This window comes from Condylura cristata, unplaced genomic scaffold (assembly GCF_000260355.1).
Source record: "Condylura cristata isolate star-nosed mole 26May11 unplaced genomic scaffold, ConCri1.0 scaffold00026, whole genome shotgun sequence".
NCBI classification, from domain to species: Eukaryota; Metazoa; Chordata; class Mammalia; order Eulipotyphla; family Talpidae; genus Condylura; species Condylura cristata.
In genome coordinates this window covers 7382189-7408095 of record NW_004567127.1, presented here as the reverse complement: position 1 = coordinate 7408095, position 25907 = coordinate 7382189, and the positions used below count along the sequence as shown (strand labels likewise).

The following is a 25907-nucleotide window of genomic DNA, read 5'->3' as shown; positions in this document are numbered from 1 at the left end:
AGCTGGCTCCAGTGTGGCTGGGCAGGCAGCCTGGCTGAACCCGGGGCTCTCCTCTCAGCGTCTCACACAAGGGGCTCCCCCCCAACCCCCCCCCCCGCCCCCTGAAAGAGCAGCCTGCAGAGCCCGGCCCCTGGGCAGCTAGCGCTCCACTCTGTTCTGCCCAGCTCCTGCCCTAAGTCTCCCTGGCCCGCGTCGCTGGCACACCATCTGGCATTCCTGGGCGAGCCAAGAGTTATTCACCAGTGACAGCTCTGTTCATCTGGCCCTTCCATCCCGCGCAGGGCAGAAGAGTCCCCCAGTCCATGGGGGCTCACGCTGGGCACTCACATGCGCCAGGCTCTGGCACAGGCGCTTCACGAACCTCACGGCTTTAAAGCTCATGGCAACCCTCCCACGCTCAAAGAGGAAACTGCGGGTCAGAGGCGGGCTTGTGTTACACGGGGAGGCAGTGGCAGAGCGGGAGGTGGCACCAGAGACACAGGCTCCCTGGAGGGGCCCCGCGGGAGAAGCCAGGCCGGCCTGAGGATGAACACACTGTGGCTTCAGAATGGGAGACATGGGGGGCCACCAGAGAGGAAAAGCCACTCTCCCATGTTTCCCTAACCCCAACCCCAACAGTGACTTGGCTCCATTACATGCCACAGAGAGGGCCTTGAGGCATCATGGATACGACCTGGGCTTTCGATCAGGCTAAGGTCCAGTGGACACCGGCTAAGGTCCAGTGGACACCCCAGCCTGTCCCCAACTTCCCTACTCGCACCTCGTATGGAACTGAGGAAGGGCCCTGTGGTGGGCTGCAAACAGGGTCACGTGCTTGGCATGCTCACGTGCAATGTAGCACTGCAGCCAGCTCCCCATCGAAGGGCCCAGACTCTATCCCCGGAATCTGGGCTTGCCCACGGGTTTTGATTTGGCTGTCAGGACATTGGCAGGTGTCACAGAGGGGCCTGAAGGGACACGTGTGTTGGGAACCCTGACCGCACCGTCGGAAGACCCTGCTGGCCTGCGGGAGGGTGAGACAAGGCCCCAGGCTTCCACCCCCACAGCCAAAGCTGATCTCACGCCAGCTGCAGGAGGGAGGCCGCTCTAGCCTGCCCATCTCTGCTGAGGCCCCACTGTGGAGGGGCCTTAGCGAGTCCAAGAGGTCAAGAGAACCTCCCAGGCAACCACAGTGTCCGAAGGGTAAATGTTCATGGCTTAAGCCACTAGATTCCTGGAGTAGGTTATGCAGGAAAAGTGCTAGAAAATAAGTCCTAAAGGGGAAGATTATGAGCATGAGAGGGCCGTGAAGTGCAATGGTTAGGGGACCTCGGGAGCCCAATGCTTGAGTTGGAAACCCTGCTTTGCTATTGAACTTGAACAAGTTACTCGGGCTGTCTGGACCTGTTTGCCCCCTGTCAAGCAAGGGCTACAACACTGTGACTTGGGCAACAGTGCACACTTGATGGGGGTTGTGCAAACTGAGTTAATAAACGCAGAGCGCTTAGAACATTGCCTGCCCGCTGTATGAGAGATTTCCTAGCATTATTATTAGATGATTATTTATTCTAATAATAGACATCCTGCCAAGGTCTCAAATGGTCTCACTGTCCTCTTTGAGGCTCTGTCTCAGGGCTTGGAGGAAATTAGTCTTCCATAAAGAGAGGAGGTCTCATCCTTGTCCTGCACTTAATCCCACCCATCACTCAGACCTCTGAATTGCCTTCTGGTTATAACTCTATTGCAATTCGGCGGAAGGAGGGAAACAGACACTGATATACCAACAGGGCCACCGGGCTCACGGCCAGGGTAAGGGGGCAGGGCTGAGGTTCTACCTGTGCCACAGTAATGGGTTTCATGCTCCCTGGGTTGCAGTGCTGAGACAGAGCAGACCACCTCTTCAAGTGGCCCAACCGGGGTCCCGAGAACAGCAGGTGAGTGGAGGTAGAACCAAAGACTCTTGGGAGTCTCCCAACCTGTCGGGCGAGGTGCACGGGTGGGCGGGAATGGGGTTCAGGCCGCAGGGGGCTGCAGCTCTCCTAGTTGCCAGGGTGCCCGGGCAGGGTGGGAGCAGCAGAACCGCTGCTCAGCAGATTATCTCCTCCCTCAAATATCCTGGCCAGCCGCAGAGGGGCCAGGACCAGGGCCCGGTCGGATGAGCGTGCTGGAAAGCACAGACCCGAAGGAGAAGCCGTCAGACCGGCAGCCAGGAGAAGCAGGAATGCAGAGGGGCCCCTGGACAGACTTGAAGCCTGTACTTTTGAAATGCGAGCTGTCACCAGAAGTAGATGCAAGAAGAGGCTGGCGAACAGAACCAACTTTTACTCTTGCAAAGAGAAAAGGAGGGGGTGTGTGGTTTTCCCAGGGAGCGGGAGGAGGGGACCAAAGGGGGTACTCCCACTTTTGAAAGAGGAACCCCTGGTGCCAGGTCTGTTTCCTCAAATTTCCCCCAATACCAAAGTGCAGGGCCGTAGCCGCAATGAGCGTCATTGGGGGGCCCTGCCAGGGAGCTGATTCTTTCTGTGTGCCGGTGACCTGGACCTCTGCAGTACCCCAAGCACGGGGTTAGCGCAACAGAGTGCTGGTTGAATGACTAAAGGAAATGGCAAGAGCAGCCGCCTGGCCACCTGAGCCAGGAGCTTGTGCATCCTGGGTCCAGCTCAGCACACTACGTGGAATCGGAACTACAAACTCAAGGGTTAATTTTCAACAGACTGATGTCTGGCTTAATTTTCAACAGTCAACAGGACGAGAAAAGATTTTTCACTTGGTTTTGGACAGTGAAAATATGTAGCCCTTGGTGTACCTCAGCCTTTCCCCCTTGAAATAAAAGTCACCCCTGTATCAGTGTCCTGTAATGATTTAAGGAAAACTCCACGCCAAGGAGACGCTCGCCAAGGTAGAGATGTTGCTTCAAGAGGACAAGACCTTTTTTTGCACATTTGGTATACTGCGCAATTTTTAAGTGGGAGATACAACATCTTCATTTATGTGAAGTCCCTGGAGAAGTCCAATTCATAGAGACAAGTTCCTCATCAATTCTCTTTGGAGTTTCCAGGTACAGAGCTGCTTTCTGAGCAAAAGGGGTGGGTTGGAGTGGGGTTTGTCCAAGGACCAGAGGCCTCAACCCTGGACCAGGGTGATGCTCCTGGGGTGGGGACAAGGGTCACCTCCCAGCAGGCCAGCCCTCCACAGGGAGAGACTCAGAGGGGGGGCTAGAGGCTCCCCAGTGTCCACAGTGGGACAGGAAATGTGAAATCCTCCTCCTCCCCCATCCCCCTCACCGTGTGCACACACAGACCAGGAACCATGAGCCTGGTGCCTGTTTCTGACTCTCTCCTCCAACTTTCACTTTCTGCTTAGGATACTTTCCCTTTGCAGCGCTCCAAGCCCACTTCCTTACATGACTACACACTCCCAGAAGTTCGAACTCTTCTGTGACTGCTCCACGTTGAGCAGAAGTGATGACGCCTTTGGTCCTGTCCTATCTGGGTCAGAAAGGTCGGGGAGCCACACACTCCAGCCCAAACGGGCACATCCCTCACTCGCTTCATGTTGTGAAATGCACCAGCCCTGGGCCCAACTCGCTGTCCAGTGTGCTGGGTTTAAAATGCTCCCCTTCTGCAAGCTTGATCCACATGTGTACAGACGCTTCTCCCTTCTGAGATGAACTGGCAGGAACGATGGGCAGCACCTGACCATTCTGTGTGCCAGGTACGCTACTGGGAGTTGGGAGCTGGGAACACAGAGCCTGACTGTGAGCTAGGGCCCCTTTGGGAGCAATCAGGGCGCACAGGCAGGCTCTCAGGGGTGGTGCTGGGAGGCAGAGCTGCTGAGGATAAGCCTGCCCCTGGCCCATCTCCACCAAGCTTCCCTGCTCTGCCACCACCCCACTGCCCCAGCACCGCTCTTGAGTCCTCAGCCCCTGCACATCAGAGGGAGAGCCCATTAGATGCTAACAGCCAGACTCCACACGCTCATCCTCTCCCCAGTCCTCTGTGATCATTTAATGGCTGGTTTCATTTAAATAACTCAAGGTAATGTAGCCAAGCTGCCCACACGGGTGCTAACAGCAATAGACAGATTCCCCTGCGCTCCGGTGGGAGCCCACAGGCAATAAAATAATGCAAGTGGAGAACAGGGTGTCAGGGAAGAGAACTGAGTTGGGGTGAGCGTGGGGGCAAGTTGGAAACTGGCTCCCGGTGGAGGAGTCAGAAGAGATGGGCGGTGAGAGGGTGGGGCTCCAACTCCCCCAGAATCTGCCCCTCCGTGCCATGCACACCCTTGGCTGTCCATAGGGGGAGGGGGTCAAGTGAAGAGCTGCTCATCCAGGCAGTCTGCACTCCCCAGAAGCTTGCCTGTGTTCCCCAAAAGTCTGTGCCATGACAGATGTCCCAGGGTCTTCTTGCCACCAAGGGCCCTGCCTACTTCCTAATCATAAGAAAACTTGTCTTTCAAAACTACACCAGAAACTAATCTTTAGGGTTTTCAAAAGCCCTTGTCCTGCTGAGCTGCTCAGGAAGTAGGTTTGGCTTCAATACGAGAGGACAGGTGGGGTCAGTGAACCTCTCCAGCGGTGGCATGGACTGCAGCCACAGGGTACCCCGGGGATGTTGAGGCACACCTGTGCATCTCCTGGGGAGGCTGCTGGACAGAGCCCAACCCCCAAGGGGGTGTGAGTGAGACTCGCTCTAAATCCAGGACTCCTCGGGCTTAGCAAGCTGTCTGACGTCACACTTTACCAGCTTTGTGGTGCCAGGGTTAATATTGTAGGCTTCCCTCTCACTCCACCCATCCGAAGATACTATGTTGGGTCTCCCTGGTGGCGCAAGGGGTTCAAGTGCAGCAATATGATGTTATCTGTAGCCACTGCAGCACCAATTAGATCCCCGCCATGGCAGATCTCTCCTGTTCTGTCCACTGCTCCTCTCAGCAAAGTATTTCAGTCAATCTGTCTGTTCCATTCTCCACTCTGTCTCTGGTGAACCCTCTCAGCCCCCCTGCACCTCCGGCCTGTACCCCAGTTCTTGTATGCATAAATAAATAAATCTCTTTTGAAAACTCACAAAGATGCCATGTTGCCAAATTCATGATTCTTACTCCAAACACACAACTTGAGGGTTGCTGACCTCGATGGAGGGTTCACCATCACCCCAAACCTCAGGGGAGTCTCCCAGCAGGCCAACCAGATCTGCACTTCTATGGCCACTTTGACCAAAGACTTTTTAAAAATTGAGTTATAATTGAAATTTATATTGTGTTATGTCAGGTATAGATTTGATATCCATATGTGTCATGATCACTACCTACAGTTACAAATTGTGTTTTCAGGTGATAGGAACTTTTAAGATCTACTGTCCTAGCAACCATCAATATATAATACGGTGTTATTAATGATGCTGCACATTACATCTCCAGGACTTACTTTACAGCTGGAGGTTAATAACTTTTAATCCCCTTCACCCATTTCCGCCCCCCCCACCTCTGGTAACCACAGTTCTTTGTCGTTATCTATGAGTGGAGGCTTTATTTTGATTCCAAATATAGGTGCGAACATATAATATTTATCTTTTCTGACATTCAGCAATGCCCTCCTGGTCCACCCATGCTGCTGCAAAAGGCAACAGAGTGCTCTTTTGATGGCCATATAATATTCCATTGCGTGTATGTAGCACATTTTCCTATCAACAATATTTATCTGTTAATAGACACTCAGGTGGCTCATGAACTCGTAACTTCTTATTTGGAGGTGAAAAAATAGATCAGAGGTGTTCTCCAGTGCCCTTTGAAGAACCAGAGAGTTACAGCTTCTAAAACAAAACCCAAGCCCTCGTTACTCAGGATGCTGAAGACCAGACACAGGCAGTGGCTTGTCCAAGACTGTGCAGCCTGCCAAACATGGCTCCCATCTTCAGGCGCCAGGGCCAGTGGTCGTTCCATCGTCCTCTCCTGCCCTACTATAGCCGAGAGTCGGTACTGAGGCAGCTCAGGCTTCACCACCTAACTCGCAGGCAACAGCCTCTGCTCCTCAGATGAGAAGCTGACCTTACATGGAAATATTACGAAAGTCAAGCACAGCGCGTGGGGACTGGGGTGGGCACGGCGCCTCATCATCTCGCTAAGCCCTGCCCAAACACTGAACACACTGGTTGGGCTACAGGGAGATGTTTTATTAATCAACACAACGCCCTTTTGCTAGCCCTGAGAGAAGCTTCGGCAGTGGGGAGAGAGAGGGGAAAGGGAGGGAACTTTGGCTCAGAAGGTAGAGACGCAAGCCCTCAGGTACACAGACCTCAGGAGAACTTCTAGAAGCTTCTGAAGGCAGAAGAGAAACAGCCCAGGCACGAAAGGAAAAGAGAAAAAAACGTAGGGTCACAGCTGGCAAACTGCCCTTCGTCTCTTGTGCAGAGACGGCCCGAGAACGCCAAAGGGTCTGACAAGATGGCGTCCCGAGCGTCAGCAGAGGGGGCCTGAGGGCGGGTGTGAGAGCGCACCTGGCGGCCTGGCGTGGAGCGTGACACCCAGGGTGACAGTTCGCAGGGCAGGCATCACCCCTCCCGACTACTCCATGCCCTGGGAGAAGCGCAGAGTGCCTTGAAGGCCCAGAGCTGAGGCGGGGCGGCCTGTGCTCCGTCAGGGCCTGACAGGCCCCCCGCCGCCCCCATCGGAGCTTCCCTCCGGTCCAAGAACGCAGGCAGAGCTGTGTTCTCTCAGTGGGCTGGGAGGGGCCAGCTGAGCGCCGTCCAGCAGTGCGCTGTGGGGGTGGCCAGGATGCGCCAGCGTCCACACACAGGACACTGACCGCCACCGGAGCCGAATCGCTCTGCGGAGGGAGACGGCATGCGATTTTAAAACGTTATTCTGAAAGGTATCTGCTCGGGAGATTCACACAGAAAATCTTGCATTTGTTTTCCTTTAATTTCTTGCTTTTTTTTTTGCACAAACTCCACGACTGGGCTAAAATTTCCCAAATCTATTTTGTTTCGCTCATCGGGGCTTCCCTTGTGGGTGTTCGCTTCCCTGCCTGTCTCATTGCTCCTGTCGCCCTGGGGACACGCCTGGGTCCTCGCGCTCCTGTGCCCTCCGGCCTTGACCCCCATGACTGATGATTCCTCCCCGGCTTCCCAGGTCCACTCCTTACCTCCCTGACCTTTGCCAGCAGACAAAGTGTGGGCCTGGCACCATAGGAGACCAGGGGCCGCAGGCCTTGGCTCCTCTCCCCACCACACAGTCGCAGGAGGAGATTTCCCCAAACACCCCCCTGATGGAAATCTGGGTGGGGAGAGGTGAACCCCAGAGCTGGTCAGGCCAGCCTGATCCCCCATCCCCACGTACCAGAGGCAAGCTCGGAGCAAGAATCCTATATCACAGTAACCTCTCTCCTACAGTTAATGGGAGGTTAAATGAGGAAATGCATATAAATAATTTATAGTTAGTACCTGGAGTATGGTAAAGTTGGATAACATTAGCCATTATCGCTGCTGTTGAGGGACAGGCGCCCCAGGGTGTGAGGGGAGCCTAGTTCCACTCATTCAGTCTTCAGGGGAGAAGGCAAACAGCCACTTCTCCGCCTTCTGGCTAACAACCCCAAAGAGACTCAAACTCAGCTGTTAAACGTTTGTGTCTGTCCTGGGGCTGGTCCCCGACTGCTGGCTGAAAGTGGAGGTGCTTTCCCAGGGAAGAGGCTCAGTGACAGCCCCTCCATTCATTCCCCTTCTCTTGCCATCAGGCTGAGCTTCTCTCTCTCCCCTGAGCAGCTGAACCTCTTTTTTCCACGTTCACTTCAACGTTCACCCCCATTGCATACATTTATCTGCTGCTCCTCCCAGACAGAATTTGCTCCATGCATGAAGGACAGACGTCCTGTGGCATCAGCCTGGCCGGTTCCATGTAAACCCACCAGTCTATGGAGTGAATGATCCCGTGACTTTTCCACTGAGACCGTTCAAGGGCCAGAGGACATGTCGCCTCCTCGAAGAAGCCTTCCCTGATGGCTGCCTCCTCCACGCCCTCTCTCTTTCCTGCACTGTGTGTCCCGCTCGCCTCTCTGACTCCCGAAGCATGGCTCCGCGTGCTCAGGCCCCTGTAACCGGACCCAGGGCCTTAGGAAGTGTGGTCACTGCGGGGGCCAGAGATGTCTGTCTGAACCCCGTGACGTTGACCTGGAGACCTTTACTCCCTGCGCCTTGTTCTTTCACAGGCAGATGGGAACCGAACACCTGTCTCGCCCCTTTTGGCGCAGTCTCATGTCACCCAGGCCTGTGTCTCGCTCTCAGGGACAGCGCAACCCGAGTGGGCAGCAGTACTGCCCAGCACTTTCCTCAGCTGCTCACAGACAGGCCTCTCCAGTGGGAGAGGTGTGCGAGTGAAGCCAGCGGTGTGTCTGCCATTTCTCGCGAAGGGCAAGGAGGGAGCCAGTGGGACTGGCCGTGCGTTAAGTCCCCAGGGCTCGACCCGAGAGCCCGGCCCTTCCAGGACCAGGACAGCGCCGCCCACGGAGGCGAGCCCCGAGGAGACAGCGCTCTTCTTTTTTCTTTTTTTTAGGGGGGAGGTTTTTTTATTATTATTAAATAATAAATAATATACTTGTTTATTTTTACATCATTTTGTGCCTTTTCCCATCTCAGTTGTAATGCCGTGGGTTTCCCATCACCAAATCACCCGTGTGCCATCACACAGTCCAGTGCACGTCCCTCCTGCCACGGTTTTTGATCCCATTCCCCGCTCCACTCCATGAAATGTCTCTGGTATAGAGCTGTTCATTATTATTGATATTTTCTCGCCTGGCCCAGCAGCACCTCTCTCGGCCAGGCACAGAGATGCTGTTGGCCTGCGATAGATTAGAGCTGTGCCCTGGCATGTGCCAATGGAAGGATCCGCTTATTTATTTAAGCCCCCCCCCCACCTCCACTACACCCCCCCAAAGCAAGCTCTGCTTCCTGGGTCAGTGCTGTTTGTTTAATCATCATTGTAGAAGACTAAGGGAAAACCCTGTTTTATTCAGAAAGCCAGTAAGACCTTTTGCTCCAGCAGAATCGCAGTACGAAGGCAACTTGCGCAGAGCTGAGGCGCCGGTCAAGCTGGTCAGGTGTCATGGACACTCCTGCAGGGGCAGGGCCTGCGGCCAGAGAGGAGGACGAGCGGCTCTCCTCTCCTTCCTTCCCTCGACTGTCCCTCCTGAGCTCCAGACCCACCTCTCTTCCTGCAGGTGCCACCTGAAAGGGAGCCGAGTTAGCGGGGACACCACAGTCAAGAGCCAGCTTCACTGTCTATCTCTGCCCTGGTTTCCTGTGGACCTGTTCTTCCTCTAACGTTTGCCAACTCCGATTTGCTAACTGTCCTGACTTACAGTCTCAGAGTTTGACTTCTCTTTCTCCGGGCTGTCTTTTCTATTCTAGATCTCCCTCTCCTTTCCACTGTAGCTGTCGGGGTCAGGTCTCCTTCACCTCTGACCTCTGGGCCAATCTCCGGCTGATGGATCACGGCCCAGGGATCCCTCCTAACATTCATCCAGAGACAGCTTGCCAAATAAATCTTCCTAATCAATGCATGACCGGAACACCTTTCCCGGCTCCCTGATGCCTACCAAGTAAGTCCTGAAGCTTAATATTCTGGGCCTTCTGCGTCTCTAGCAAACCTTTCCTTCCTGCTTATCGCTAGTCATTTTCTCCTTATAGGCCCTAAACACTAGCAAACCAGCATATTAGTTAAGCTCCCTGAGCACCGTGCCCTTTTGCAATTTACATGGATTTCCCATTTCCACATATCAAAATCCTACCCACTGTTGTCAGCCTAGCTGAAATGTCACCTTTTCCGTGAAGCCAATCACTCCTTCATCAGCAAATATTTATTAAGCATTCCGTCTGTGCCCAGCTTCTCCTGTTCACTTCAGTCCTGCCTGCCCCCCTCTCCTGGATGCTCATAAACATATTCTACCCTCTGCTATCGTGTAAACTTCCTAGGGACATCACTGAGGTCTTATTTCCATATCCCCAATGTTACTTAATAAGGGAGTTTCAAAAAACACCAGGTGCTCAACAATATTTGTTGAATTGAATCAGGATTTATGCTTTCCGTGGCTTTGATACCGTTTAGTTAAGCTTAATTCTCTGAGTTTTTTTCCCCCTGCTTAAGTATGCGTGACCAGGAAGAAGTAAAAATAAACTAATGATACTTCTCAACAGCAATAAACCTGTAATTATGGTTAACTCTCAGTTATCCAGGCCCTTGGGAAGACGGTGGTGGAGAGAATCCCAGTTTTATACGCCAGAAGAAACACGATTTCCAACAGTTCTTGACACATATTGTGTAAGTTTGAAGGAGCTGATTTTTTTTTTTAAATTCTGCTTGGCTGATAGCTATTCCCATTTGTGGTCACTCAGTGCTTGGCTGACCTCTAGGGCTGGAGGGGAGACAGAGGGCGGTGCTGGTCGGGGGATCCAACCCAGAATGAACAACCTCCACGGCAGGTCTGGCCCTGCAGTACCTGGCAGGCCCTCGGGTGTGTCAGCGCCACCCAGGCGGCCCACCCAGCCTCCCCCAGCCTCTGCCAGGGCAGAGACACCAGCTCCTCACCGCCCCCTCGGGGGTCTAGAACTGGCTTTTTAAAAAGAGGACAACAGAGTGCCACAGGGATGCAGCGAGGCTCTGGGGGAGGAGGCCTGAGTGTGCAGCCCACTGGCATCGGGCTGGTGCCTTGCTGTGCCGCTAGGAACCACTGGGTGCAAATCAAAGAAAATGAGATTTGCAATTTTGCATTGATAGCCAGATAATGTAGGGGGAAAAGTTCCCCTCTTCCATTTTTGAGGCAAACAAATATCACATGTGGTGATTCGGCAGCTGCATTAGTTGGAGAAAATTGATGCACATTTCATGTGTCAGGGAGCTGAATCCCAGAGAACGGAGCCAGCCTCCCAGAAAATGGTTTCTTTATATAGTTCCATCCATTTATTGTTTGATTGGACTTTCTGTATATTAAATTCAAGCTGTTCTGCCGCTCATGGGTATTATGATGCGTTGGCTCGGTGGGAAATAATGAAGGTGATGGGATTTTACAGCCTCGCTTACAAAGGCGTCTCTAGCCTCATCCATCTCTCCATCAACTAGCCTGTGTGTGAGGTGGCACTTAGATTAAAACGATTTTTCTGATTCAGTTTAATGACACTCATTCGAGCCTTGACACTCGGAATATGATTACATGAGCCGGTTGCCATCTCCCTCCACCCAGTCACGGCTGCGGGGGCTGCATTATCGCCCCTCCCAGCACCCCCCCAACCCCCATATTTGCCTGGAGCTGGGTAGAGGTGGGTGGGGGGACGGGATGAGGCCTGAGGAAAGCAGGTTGGACTCTGCAGGAGCAGTAGACACTCCTGAGCCTGTGGCTGGGTGAGCTGCGCCATTTAGCCAAGAACTTCAGGTGCTCACGGGCAGGTGTGCTAACTCCCGCCTGGACGCACTAAGTTGCCATTAGAAGTTGCTTCAGGTCACTGCTGAATTTTCTTTCCAAAAGAGATTGCTCTGGGCCTGGTTCCCACTTGCCGGAAAAGAAGAGCTGACTTGGGTTATCACCAGAGAGGGCGAACACTTACGATAGTAGAGAATCAACGTCCCAAGACAGGAGATGTGGGGGCCGGGGGGGGTGAACTGGCAGCCAGGGATGGTGCAGGGACAAGCAGCTATCCTGGCTTGTCTGGGGCAGGCGCTCCCTCCTGAAAGCTCCACCCTTGATACCCCAGCAGTTAGAGGGGTGCAGCCCCTCCCCCAGGAGAGGGAGGGCCAGACTGCTTTTATTTGCATTATTTTCAGGCAGAATAATTACTGCTTCTCAGGGAGAATCATGTTTGTGTTTACGCAGTGTTTAAAGAGGGAAACCCAAACAAAACCAGAGAGAGAGAGAGCGCGAAAGAGAGATTGATTTTGAGAAGTTCCAGAAGAGAACTGTAAAATGGGCAGCAGCCTGGAAATCCCTTTCAAAAAATTGCAGCAATCTGAACTGCTGGATTGGCAGAGCTACCTAATGTGACTCCCCTGCTGTAAAGCACCCAGAAAGCTCCCATCCCGCTTGCATGAAGCAAGCTCTTCCTCTTCTGCAGCCCTGAGCCCTCTGCCCATCGTTGAAGCAGCTACCACAGGTACCAACTTTTAGGGAGGCGCCTCTGAGTCTCTGAGCCAAGCCTGAACCCCGTGGTGGGGGGCACTGCCCGTCTTAGCCGGTTCTGGGTGCATGTGCTGAAAGGAAGCTTCTGGCCAGGCCCACTGGCCCGCTCACTGCCCACTCTGCTCTCGGATATCCACGCCCCAATCAGACTCTGGAATTTCTTCCTGCCATACTGGGTCGGGGCTGCCCGGGGCCCTGCATCCACCCTGCAGGACCTGGGAGGGTGGGGTCCCTTCTCCTGACATGCTTTTCCCCAGGGTGGAGGAGATCTCTAGAGTCCTATCTCCTGGGTCAGTCTCAGAGCTGGAGAACCTTTCAGGTGGTGGGAACAGGGAAGCGGGTGCTTCTGGCTGCCTCTGCCTTTACATACCCAGAAGCTCCCCACTTACCATCTCCATCACCGCCACCCTCAGACAACTTTACCTCTTGGCTAAAACATGGTGCTAGCTTCTCCCTGAAGCAGACTCGCGACCCAGCAGCCAAAGAGATCCTCAGGGAACATAAATCAGGTCTCCTCAGAACCCTTCCCATTCTAAATGGATGAAGGCAAAAGCATGTTGGTCACGTGGGCCCTGCACCGGCTACTTCCCCATGAGCTCCATTACCTGCCTTGTTTATGCCCCTCAACCATTAGGGCATTCTTGCTATTCCGAGAATAGCACACCCACCAAGGCCGCTCCTGCCTAATGGCCTGATTTGCTGATCCCGCCGCCTGGAATGCTCTTCCCCACGCTTTCCACTTCCCCCTCGTTTCTGCTCAAATACCATCCAGCTGAGAGGCCCATCTTGGCCTCCTGATAGGCCAGCACGCTCCCTTGCTCCATCACTCTCCTGTCCTCACCCTCCCTGCCTGCCATACTGAGCTTTCTTTTTCTCCATAGCATGAACTGTTGCCTGAATGGCACCCACTTGTTCATCTATTGGCTATCTGGTCCACCCCACTAGCGTGCAGGGTCCACCGGTCAAGGCCTAGCTGCTTTCTTTGCTGCTGTATCGCCAGGGCCTAGATGGTACCCGTTAAATATTTGTTGGATAAATAAGTGGATAGAGGGAAACAGCACAGATGGGGGGGCCGAGCTGCGACTCCCTTTTTGCTCTTCCCTGGCTGCCTGGTCCATAGTGGGCACATAGCCAAATAGCCAAAAGCAGAAGCGGACAAGAGTTCAAGCTTCCCTCGCAAGAAAGGCCCAGCCCTGAGGTCAGAACGAGAGACGCCCTGTCTGGCCCAGCCCTCCTCTCTGCCCTGCCCTCAAATTGCCAGCCTGGCACGATAACATTTGTTAGTTCGCACAATGGCCAGGAGTTGGTTAGCAAAGGGGGAAAATGGCAGCCGGCCGCTACCACACAGTGAGCTTGGGAAGAGCCCTGCCCTTGAAGGGCCCACCTCCGGGGAGACCCCTAACGACCCCTAAACAGCACCTAAGCAACAGGTGGGGAAATGACAAGGCAGGGCTCTAGCAAGGGCTGCAGGAGGCCAGGGGGAGGCCAGGGGACACCTCCTGCTGGCCGGGCGGCTGCCTGGAGGAGGGGCAGGTCTCCGGAGCAGCCTCCCTCCTGATCCTCGGCCAGCCGTGGATCGCCAGCATTTCTCATTTTGGGTCAGAGGCAGAGAACAGTTTCCTTCCATTCATTTTGTCCGCACTTTACATGGGGCTAATGTGCGTATTCTCTGGGCCTGCCATGCTGCCTGGTACACGGCCAGCACTCAGTAAATGCTGAATGGCTGACAGTTCCTTGTTGGGATTCAGGAATTTCAGCACCACAGAACAGCTGGTTAATACATAATGTGTCAAAGCAAGAAAGCACCTCGAGGTGACTCATTCTCAGTGTGTGTGCTACGTCATGGTCTCTGGGCAAGGACCCCACGTCCAGACAGGCGCTGTGGGGTCAGTGTCCAGGGCCAGGGCCCCTGGGAGCTGGGAGAAGGGTTGCTGGGCCCTGAGGCTGTGCGAGTGTGGAGGTGGAAAGATAATGTGGCCGCTGGAGCTCGGAATCCAAGGACAGAAAGTGGACGAAGGTGCAGCCAGAATTTCGGGAAACGAAGGCTTAATGAAGGGTTAACCAAACAGCCCTGGAACTGACTGCACCTTTGGTTTGGCTCAGAAGGGAGCCAGGGCAAGTAGCCCGTTGTGGGTGCCTATATTGATCTCGAGGGCTGGGCTCCTGGCTCCTGAAATCTCAGGCAGGTCCCTTCCAGGATGTTTTAAGGAGAAATGCAAATCACCTGGAGGCTGCTTCGGGCTCGTGCTTGGAAGAAGCAAAAATCGATTGTGTTTTTGTTAAAGTGATTTTTGGACACTGTCAAAAGCTTTCTCATCTCAGGGCATGGGTGACGGATAGGCTGCCGGTCTCAATTACATAACCAGGCCAACCGGGCAGCCATGGGTCATCATCTTTGCAGCCAGGCTGCTCCTGCCCTGCCTGTCCTGTGGTGCTCAACTGCCCCCTCCCTGGGCGCCTCAGGCATCAGGCCTGGAGATGCTGCCTTCTCCTGGCCCCCCTCCCCCACAAGCCAGCCCTGGCCCCAGCTCAGAGGCGGTCTAGGCCAACAGTAATACCGAAGTCCAAGAAAACTAAGGACACAAATCTGCCTTGAAAACGTCTACAGCATATGATACACGCCCAACTCGATATGTTGGTCTTATTTGATACCCGGAGTTCTGTGTTATTCCCTTCCCTCTGTTAACTGAGATAATTGAGGATTTACTTTATTTATAGTACCAATTATGAGCACAGAAATTAATCCTTTAATGGTTCACTTGGGAGCCTGACTGTCGCGGGGGGCACAAGGGAAACTGCACGGACGGGGTCCCCAAGGCAGCACGGGCAGTATAAAGGAGAGCCAGCCCCAGGGTTGGGGGGGGTGGGGGCAACTGGGCTGTTATTGTTTTTGTGTATCTGAAGTATTTTGAGATGGTAAATAAACAGAACAATTGGCTCCAGGAGCCTGTCCCTGGAGGAAACCTGTGCAGCGAGTCATCAGGGAGTCGCGGGAAAGCGGGTGCCGACCCAGGAAGAGGGGTCCTCTCCTCAGCACACTCGCTCCCCACCTGTCCATCAGCCCTACTCTGCCAAGGCGCCCAGGCAGTCTCTCCAGGCTGGAAACAGAAAGTCAGAGGAGGATGAGGGCTGGCAGAGTCTGGACATGGAAGTCATCTGGAGATGACGTGTCTGCCGGGAGCTCTTGGAAGCAAAGGACAGGACATGGCACATGGCAAGAGTCGGGTCTTAGTACTCCACAGTCCCTTGGGACCCAAATGCCAGTGAAGAAAAAGCAAAAAGACAGGCTTTGTAGAGTGGTTCGTAAGCCCATGAGCAGCTGGGTGTGTTCAGTGGAGAAACTAGCCAGAGGAGAGGAGAGAAGATATTCCCGGGGCCCGGCTGGTGAAAAGGCAAGAAGAACCCCCAATTCTGCAGAGCAACCTGCAGAGGGTGGACTGCTCACCCCTCTCTCTCAGAGGGTTGGGCGGGGGTACAGCATACACCATGGGGCCACTCTAGAGACAGACAGGCAGGTTGAGACAGGACTGCAAACTGCATTAGACCAAGCAAATGAAAGCGTGGGCCATCCTCACAGACCACCTGATACAGGCCTTCCACCACGCACCTGCCGTGAACAGTCAAGATGTGACCCGGTCATGGTTCCCAGGGCCAACTCAGGTGGAAGTCTCCCAATCTGTGCTGGGTGACGGGCTGGAGTGGGATGCAGAAAGGCCTGCTTCTGTTACTTATTTGAAGGGCAGAAGGCCACAGGGTCCACTGTTAGGGGAAGTGTGTTTATCTCAGACGCGTGTCCTCTCTGCCTTCATTCTCTGGCAGAGGCCTTCTGCTTCCCACTAAAAAGTACACGGAAGGCTAAGATTATCCATCCCCTACATTCAACTTGCCCCTGGATCGGAAAGGTGGATGCTAAGGGAAATCACTGGTTCCTCTTGGGACATAAAATACTGGGTTTTGCTAAGAATGCAGCCATTCACTTCAAAGGCAAATGGAAATGATTTCTAAAATCCCGGTGCGCCTAGTACAGTGCCTGGCATGCAGGCCTCATGTCGCTGATGTGTCCCTTGAACAGTGAAATGACTAGAATAGACTATGATACCCTGAGGCCATAACAAAAAAAAATAGTAACTCTGAAAGTCTGATTTCCCCCTTTGGGCCCTGATGGTGTGGGGGGAGTGGAGTGGTGAGCAAACAGGGAAAGGGGAATGCAGACAGCCAGACCTAGGATCTGGAAATCAGCTCTGCTCCTGATCAGCTATGTGATTCCAGAAGTTTACCTGACCTCTCTGAAGCCCACCTTCTCCATCTTTAAAGTCATATCGAATTTTCCCTATCTTTAAGTCATGAGCTTACAGAGGTAACAGGTGCAAAGTGTTAAGCACATAGAACACACCACATGCTATGCTACATGAAAAAGAAAAAGCAGTGGGAGGTGGCTGCAAAGTTTCACTGATCTCTGAAATGAGCCCATTTTAACTCTTGCGACCATCCAGCTGCCCTCTTTGCTCCCCTGGCCTTCCTGAGGCACCCTTCTGCTGGTGTGAGTCCCAACAAGGGGGACCCGAGGGCACTGGACAGTCAGGCCGTGTCAGGCGTGGCCAAGAGGGTCCTGGAATGGGGCTAATATGCACAGCATCCAGCTCCCCGGGCTATTTTAGCTTCATGCATCCCACTGCGCCCAAACCCCACCTCTGCCCCCTGAGCCAGCAAGGTCAAGGCCTGAGAAACAAGGTCAGATGACCAGACGTTATACTTTGTTACCCATTTTGGGTGGGCGCAGTTATCTGGAGTGTGTGTGCATATGAGTGTGAGTGGTAGGCAGAGGCAGGGTGGTCTCTGGCAGAGATGAGAGGTTAGGGAACGCCTTCAACAAGTGTGGCTTTGCAAATGGACAGCGACAGCCCCGATCTCCCCCTCACACCTTCCTCCTGGAGGCAGAATGACAAATGTCGTCATTTTATAACGTCCCATCATCCGCGAGGTCACTCCCAATAAGCACGCACCCCACCGGGGAAAACGGTCACCTGCACCACCGGGGTTGGCCAGGGAGAAAATGGAATCACCAGGACACCACCAAATGAATTGCCAAAGACCAAATAAAAAGCTGCATGAATTCTCCGTCAGCAATAGAACGCTTTCTGGCCTAAGCAAATGTAGACCCAGCGGATGAATTATGACGGGATTTCGCAATAGCGTCAGCGTCATGCAAGGGCTGAAACGGAAACCCTAAGACATGCACATCTCCAGAAAGCTGCCTTCCTGGCTCTAAGCTGGTGAGGGTGAAGCCTGCCATCTCCTTCCTGAGCCCCCGTCCTCCGACGGAAGGTGTCACGGGCCAGCAGCGGGATGCCCTCCTGTGCCCTCAGCTGGAGACGGAAGCTCTGGGAGACGGAGACAGTAGAGTCCCCTGTGACCTTGCCCGACGCATCTGCCTCCCTCTGACAACACTGCCACTTCCATGTTTGACCACAAGATCCACTCAGACCATCTCACAATCAGCCAGGTGGGCCAGGTCATTCAATCAGAGTCAGGCTGGGACGGCGAAACTGCTCCTGCTTTCGAATGAGAAAATAAGAAATCGAGTGCCCTGCTTCATGAAAAACCCAAGTTCAGAATCACTTGAAGAAAGTCAGCTCTGAGCTACTGAACCTGGGGCATCTGTAGCAGCAGAAAAGTAGGGAGAAAACCACCCACAACTATACTACAGAGACAAGCCGGAGAAGGAGCACAGACGAGTATTCTTGGTGTTTCCTGTGAATGGGCCGCTGAACCCTCCATCCCGTGCCAGCACAACCTCGCGCAGCCTCTTCCTCCCCACCCGCTGCAGTCCTTCTACCTATGCGAGACTATAAACGAATGCAGCAACCGTACCTCCTCCTGCCTCCAGCACACACAAACACAGAACCCGAGGACACGGCTGAACAAAGCAATGGCGGCGCAGTTCCGCACGGCTTATAACATACATACCCGCCCCCAAAAGAAAGCTCATTTGGAGCAAGCTTCCACTTCCAAATAAACCACTCAAGCGTCGACCCCCGGCAGAGCAGGCGGCTTCCTCGCTCGCGTCTCCTCCGCCCATCCCCACGCCACCCACAGCGCGCGCGCGTCCGGGCGGCGGCGACTTACCCCAGCGTGGTCATGGTGACGATGGTGTACCAGAACGAGGCGGGGATGCTCGTGAACTTGCTGGCGGAGGAGCCCTTCTCGGCATAAAACATCACAGTGGCAAAGATGATGATGGCCATGGTGAGGGAGAAGAGGAGGAAGCCGAGTTCAGAGGCACAGCTCTTGAGCGTGTAGCCCAGAATCCGCAAGCCCTGGGAGTGGCGCGAGAACTTGAAGATCCTGAAGACGCGGAACACCCGGAGCGTGACGAAGGCGCCCGACACGTCCTCGTTGTTGGTCATGACCAGGCCGATGTAGTAGGGCATGATGGCCACCACGTCGATGATGCTCATCACGCTGCGGATGAAGCGGTAGCGGCTGGGCGCCGCGAAAAGCCGCAGCAGGTACTCCACGGTGAAGATCATGACGCACGCAGTGTCCAGGCAAAAGAAGGCCACGGAGTAGCGCTCCCCGCACGGCAGCTCCTTGCTCCCGGGCACCGTGCCGCACGGCACCGTCTCCACCACGTTGGTGATGACCGACACGGCAATGAAGAAGCCAGTCACGTAGTAGAAGACCAGGGCCAGCGTGCTGGTGTGGGGGTTCTCGAAGGCCCGCCACATGGTCTGGCGGAAGCTGAGCGAGGGCATGGACTCCTGGTTGTTCTCCGAGTCGTTGTCGTCCATGAGCCGCTCGGCGTTCTCCCGCTTGCGGTCCTTGTACTCCTCGTAGCAACAGTCGCCGATGATCTCCGGCAAGATGCCGTAGAAAGCCAGCTCGTCGTCGTAGGCTGAGATGCACTCGTAGCGCGGATAGTGCAGCTTCCCCGTGCGGTAGAAGTTGAGGACGCAGCGGAACACTTCGGGGTCCCGGTCGAAGAAGTACTCCTTGGTGTCCTCGTTGAAGAAGAATTCCTTCTCCGTGCTGCCCAGCAGGGTGTCCGGGTAGCGCTCCAGGGTGGTCCGCCACGTCTGGAAGCGCCGCCCGCTCACGTTGAGGACGATCAGCTCATCCTGCCGCTTGTTCTTGTCGGCAGGGGCGAGGGGCATGGGGCAGTTGGCCACCGGCATCCAGCCAATGGCCGCGGCTCTCGCAAAAGGCAGCCAGGCTGCCACCCCGGCCGCCATGGTGACTCCAGCTCCCGCGCCAGCCCCGGCGCGCACACCGGCTTGGAGTTAGTGCAGCGACCCCTGGAGACAGGAGAGAGGAGAGAACCTGGTGAGTCTTCAAGGCTGACTCCCTGGAAGGTCATGTAACTCAGGCGAGGGCCACGGGCTGTGAAACAGCCAAAGACAGGAAGACAAATTCACTAAACTGAAATCAACTCCCGCGCGCGCGTGTGTGTGCGCGCGCGCGCGCGCGCGCGCGCGGACGGGTCCTTTCACTTCTCCCCCGGTGGAGAGAGAACCTAGCACCGGTGGCACAGTCAGGTGGCATCACCAGATGTTGTTGACAGCCTGACAAATTGTCAAGTTCCAGAAGGGCTCAGGAGCCTTCCGAGGAAAAGTGTCTTTAGCAGGAAGATCTGGGAAGATGCGGGTAATAATCAGCTCTGAAAGGTTATGGCGTTATTACGAATTTAAATTGGGAGAGGGTAAATGAGTCCTCATTAAACGAATTTAAAAGTGGGATAAACATGCTAATTTTTATTTCACTCTTCACCCACCAGGGTAATCAGGAGTGGGGGGTATGGGTGAGGGAGATCAGGTAAACACATTCTTTCTACTCCTCCCAACTTCCCCCAAATTCTTTGGGAGGCAGGTAACTGCAGTAGACCGCGTGACGGGTGGACTTCTGTCTCCAAGGACCACGGAGCAATGCTGCTCTCTAAGATACCAGGTGACTAGAGTCCCATCGCACCCCTCAGAGGCATGACAGACAGAGGTGGGCGAGGCTGTGAGCTGAGGGCGGGCCCCCTGTCCGCCAAGAGTCCCCCCCAAAGGACTGTTGGGTTCTCGGTTACCTACCTCCAGGTGTGTCCCACTCCCTCCCAGAGGCACACTTATGCACACTCCCTGCCGTCTCCAACTCCTTGGCTCCCGCCTCCATCTGCCCACCAGCTGTAGCTCCCTTGGGCTACACAATGCCGCTTTGACCTGGCCCCACTCTTCCCTTGGAAACTCCCCCAGAACTGGGCACCCCGTGGCTTCACCTACAGCTCTCCCTCCACACTACACTCTGAACACACCTGCCGTCACCTGCAGGGATGGAGGGAACCATGAAGGTCATGGGGAATTATTTCTGGCTCTGGAAAACAGATTTACCTTCCCAAATCTGGCTTTTTAAAGACGGTAGTGAAGGGACTGTGCAATCCCCAAGTGTACGCCATCTGCGGGAAGACATGCGGTGGCACAGAAACACAGGTAGCAGCAGTGGGAAATAGCGCAGGTTGACACACTCATTGTCACTGGCCCCACAGAGATCACACAGAACCAGTCCTGGACCCTCCGAGATCCCACTGTTTGACTCCAGGTTGAAATAAATGAGGCACAGGTGTGTCTTAGGAGCTCTGCTCTGTCTCTTTGGATCCCGCTTCCTTCTCCTGGCTCCCGATTCTTCCAGAACTTTCGTCTCTACCTCCTCTTGCTCCAAACCCTCCACTGGACTCTTCCACCTGCCTTGGAAACCGGGCAGGCTTGCACGGAGCTGCCTTCTTGTGCCTGTCACCTGGGCCGTGTTCCTCCTGCTCTACCCAAAGCATGTACAAATAAGGAAACCACAGCTCTTCCTGCCCTCATTAAGGCCCCAATTCCCTCAGGCCTCCTTCCCACTGGCCTGCTTCTCTCTTATCCAACCCCCTAACCCTGTTTCTCCTGTTCCCCAGAAATCCATTCTGCTCAGAGTAATCTTCCAAAAGCAGGATTTCCTCCACAGCCAACAAAATCAAACTCTTCGGTCTGGTGGCCCAGCATTTCCACAAACGGACCCCAGGGCAGGATCCCCGCACCCATCCTCGCCTCCAGCACAAAGACCACAGATCAGAGCAGCCGGTGCACAGACTTTGTGGGGGACTCTTGTCTTCCTTCTGCTGGGGATACCCTGCTCCTTAAGCCCTCTGACTAGAAGCCCACCAGTCCCTCGCCGTTCTGTGAGGCCCCCTCTATGGCATTTTCTTCTCTGCGCTTTCAGCACTTTGCCAGTCTGTCATGTGTGTCACCCTCTGACCTGGCTCACAGACAAGTTTCTACAAGTCTTATCAGTAATCGCGGCTACGAGGACTGAACACTTACTGGACGCCAGGCACTCTCTCTCTCCCAGGGTGCACACATGCGAACCCCACAGCAGTTCCAGGAGGAAGAGTATGGAACCCAGGCATCTATGCCAGCTGGAGAGGGGCAGGCCAGGGACTCACCGGGGCAGCCTGGCCCCACACCATGAGCTGTGGCCTGTCGACCCTGTTCTCAGGTCTCCCTGTAAGCAGAGCAGGCGATCTTGCTGAGGGCATGCCAGGCCCAGTGCCCAGGAGCCACATACCATCTCCACGGACCCTACCGACGGCCCTGGGGGTAGACACCACTGTCCCCATTTTTCAAGGGAGGAAGGTGACGTATGAGGCGTGGTAATGATTGACTACAGGGTGTAATAAGTAGGCAGAGAGCTTTAAAGCCAGGCTGTCTCCAAGTGGAGTTCCAAGGGACAGCTACTCTGCTCTTTCCCATCCCACACTAAGCTCCTTAAGGGGAAAGGCACTGACGCGCCCGTTTTTACATGACAACCCAGGAGGCAGCACCGCACCTGCATGGGAGCTGCTTAAATTGGGAACCCCGATTTTGTCAATCCCGTTTGCAATCGACTTAACTCCAGGGCTTGCTAATGCATTTCAGGGGTTTGCAAGGGTAGGCATCTCGTGTCAGACAGACAGTAAACCCTCAAGCCAGAACTGAAGCAAGAGAGTCCAGAGTAGGTAACTGATGCAGTGTGCTCTCAGGTGGGTTTCGGAAGAGCTGACCTCTGCCTCAGTTTCCCCAGCTGCATGTTCAGGAGATTAGTCACAGGTCTCTGCTCTCTCCTATAGGGAGATGCCATGGAAGACAACAGGAATAACAATGATATTCCCCATAAATGTCACCACTTGGAGAAGAGAAAAACAGCACAGGCCTGATGAGCTCTTGATTACAGGAAGGGAGGAAGGAGCAGGGGGGTCGTTCACCCACAGCAGTGGGTAACCACATACCCCGAGAGGAGATTGGGAAACACATCCTGGCCATTTTATACCTTTGTTCAAGAAATTTACCCTTATCACTTGATTTCTTTTAAGTTACTAGGAGAATCTGCACATGTTTAGGAGGAGAAGTTTTCGAGAAAAGCCCACAGTTTAAACACTGGCCCCAGGTAATTCCAATGCAGATTTAATTGGCATTTATTAAGCACTGACAGTGCTCCGGGCACCATTTTAGACACTTTTAGAGCAACATTTCATTTATCGCTACAGAAATCCTATGATGTGTAAGTTCCTGCCCACAAGTTTCCAGTTAGGAAACTGAGCCCCAGAAAGGCTCCGTGGACGTGGCTCAGCGCCACGTACGACAACCCGCACACCAGGGGTCTGAACTCCACAACTCTATACACACTGCTTTCTACTCACGGGTTGGGCATTCGTGGATTATTCAGACAGTTCTGGAGGTCAGAAGTGGAACCCAGGGACACTCGGCCACTGCAGCTTATACCTCGATTTTCAACTGCAGGGTGGAGAGCTTAACCTCTGTGTTGTCAAGGATCAGCTGCACAGGAGTGGATGGCTTCCAGCTCGACCATCCATCAGCTCTCTTGGCCTAGGTATAGCCAGATACTGATGCTCCTCTGAATTCCAATTCGCTCCCGAACTTGTGAAAGCAAGCCATCACCCCAGATCTCAGAGTCCTCATCTGTAAAATTCGGGAAGTGGACGGGACTCTGGTTGAAATAATCAGTGATTCTACTGTGCCAGGATGTGAAGGCTGGGGCTCTGGTCTCTGAGGACAACTGGCCATGCAAATCCGGGCTCCTTCTTGTGGGGATGGAGCCTCCTTTTAACCAAGGGAGTTCTGGAAATTCCTGATGAGAATGGTGTCCAGGGCAGGGCACACAACTTGTATCACTTAGAGCTCAAGCAACCAAAGGCTAGGTCTACTCATGACCCTGGCCACTCCCCTCGAGGGTCCAGCGGGATCAGGTTCCCGCTCCCAGGGCTCTGGACCACTGACCCTTAACATCCCTGCATTACCCCAAAATGGAACTCCAAGAGCAGAGAGCCTGCTGAACCAGGAGGGCCTCTGTAGAATCCTGTTAGGACCATTCAAGCAACTCCACGCCCTGAGATGATGGCCTCAGGCCTGGTGCCACCCAGCAAGCCTCGCTTGCTGGCACCTAACCCTCTCCACCCCACCCCACCCCAATGTCCTTTTCTCCAAGGGCTGTGGATATTTCACAAACTGCTTTCAGATGAATAGCTGAGATCTGGGAAGGAAAAATGACCTTCTCTATCCATCATAAAAGCCTCTGGCCCCAAGGCAAAACTTTTGCCCTGGGCATTCATCTAGGATAGTCCCAAAGGCCCTGGTCCCAAAGACCAGGCAAGAGCCAGGCTGTCTCCAGAGGCTCAAGTCTTAATCTCTAGGCAAAAGTTGCTCCCCCTACCCTGACCCTGAATGTGTGTGTGTGTGTGTGTGTCTGGGTGTGCCAGGGGAGGGAAAGTCTTTGACCAGAAATCCAGCCCAAGACCACACTAGCCATACCCTCCAAACTGCCCTGCAGGCACGGCCTGCCCCAACAGGGCTTGTCTGTGGCCTTAGCACAGCCTGGGCTCCCTGTTGGGCACCAACACCTCCAGAAGCAGCCTGGGTATGAATGCCTGCAACAGGCAAACCGTGCGGCCCCATTTTCAGCCAATGGCACGGCACATGCCTCAAATGCCAAGGTTTTACTAGGACGTGGACGCCTTACAAATGAAAAATCTGAAGCTATTTTTGTTTTTTGGCAGAAGAGTTTGACAGTGGGAAAGATGGGAGTGGGGGGAGGCTGGGGAAGAGACATTTAAAACAGGTGAGCACTGACGTGACAGAGGGAGACAATCCCGGAACAGGGCAACTTGCCCCGCTGGGAAAGTCGGCCGGTGAAACAGCTTCTGTTTGGGGAGCAGAGGGCCAAACGGGGGGCAAAGTGATGCGGCAGTCTGTCCTGGGGATGGCTATTCAACCTGAGCAGAGGCACAAGGCAGCAACAAGAGTCCCCGCACCAAGGTCTGCCCTTCAATGACCTCAGCCAAGCACTCCGGGTGGACAGTCTCTGGAAACTTCACAATTTTACGTCACAAGGCTTAGACCAGAATGGGGCAGCGAAGGGTCCAGGTGGTCCAGGTCCTCCTGTGCCTGCAAGGTTTAGGTAAACTGGCAGGAAACTGACAAGGTACAAGCTCGGGATCATGAGGGTACAGGCCTGGGGCACACCGACTGATTCCTGCTCTCCCACAGAGCCACTCCCAGGCGGGCCAGGATGCTTTCCTGAAATCTTTTCCCCAGGAATCTTCAACAGTAAAAAGGAACAAGCTACTAATCTTTCTTCCTCTGGGGGTCCCCTTGTGTACTTGGGTTTTGTTGCATCCGAATGTAGTGACAAGGAAACAAACATCAATTTCCCACCACCATGTGCCAACATGTCCACATGGGGAAATGCACACATGCTTGGCATTAAATTCGTGCCTGCCCAGGCCCCATTCCCACAGACACTAAACACCCAGGGCCTCTGCATGGAACAGTAAATAAGGCATCCTTGAACCATCACAAAGCCTCACGCAAAATACTGACGTGCGCCATGTAGCAACCCGCACTCGGTCTTACAAACAGATGGCATTATGCCTAGATCACGAGAAAGTTCAGATGTCCTCTCCTAAGAAACACTAGAGCTTTCTCTTTGCCGTATGACTGCAGGTCCCGAACCTCACAGCCTGTTGCTGACATTATCAGGTCTGCCCGGGATAAAAGCCGAGCATCTTGGACCTGAGTCAGATGTCCACACTGAGCAAGTGTAGGAATTCAGTTAATTGCAGGTAACTTCTCTGCCCAGTCCCTTCCGCACCCCACCCTCGGTGCCAATACCTCAAAAAGTGAGTCTTTCGACCCCCTTTCCCCAGGACCGCCTCGGCTTCCGGTGCCTCCTGGAGACCTTTCCCACGGCCGGCAGGCTGGAGGCCGAGCCGGGCAGGACCAGCCGCCGTGTCCCCCAGCTTCTGCAAGGCACGCCGCGGGCTCGCCGGGCCGGAGAACTTTGCGAAGCGCCCCAAACCGCTCGCGGCTTCCACCCTCAGCCATTTCTCTCCTTCTCCTTCACCAAGAGCCCGGGCACCCGACAAGCGGTCGCCACCTGCCGCCGTACCCCGGGACGCTGCCGGTGGCACCCCCCCAAGGGAAGGCAAGCCAATGGAAAGAGGGTAGAGGTTCACACTCCCACCCCCAAACCTCACATCTCCTCGCAGCCCGGAGGTGGCTCGGCAGCCCGCGGGAACCGACGCCCCCAGGCCGGCTGCCTGCTCCCCCGCGGCGCCGGCCCCACCCCCAATCCTTCCGGCGCCCCAGCGCCCACCCACCCGGGCGCGAGAGTGGGAGGGTGCCGCGTGGGCGGCTGGAGCAACAGGCGTGGGAGCCGCGCTCCTCGCACTTCCTGGCTCCAGCAGGTTTGGTCGCGCCCCTCT

The 25907-nt window shown here is 54.5% G+C and overlaps 1 protein-coding gene across 3 annotated transcripts in view; it reads right to left on the bottom strand.

Moving 5' to 3' along the window:
- KCND3 (potassium channel, voltage gated Shal related subfamily D, member 3) overlaps positions 1-25907 on the bottom strand; it is a 201720-nt gene that overhangs the window by 174167 nt on the left and 1646 nt on the right. For all 3 annotated transcript variants that reach the window (XM_004689649.2, XM_004689650.2, XM_012730119.1), the window contains exon 2: positions 18263-19431. In XM_004689649.2, coding sequence (XP_004689706.1) covers positions 18263-19368 — 1106 coding nt within the window. In that variant the 5' untranslated portion in view covers positions 19369-19431. The remainder of the gene's footprint in view (positions 1-18262; positions 19432-25907) is intronic.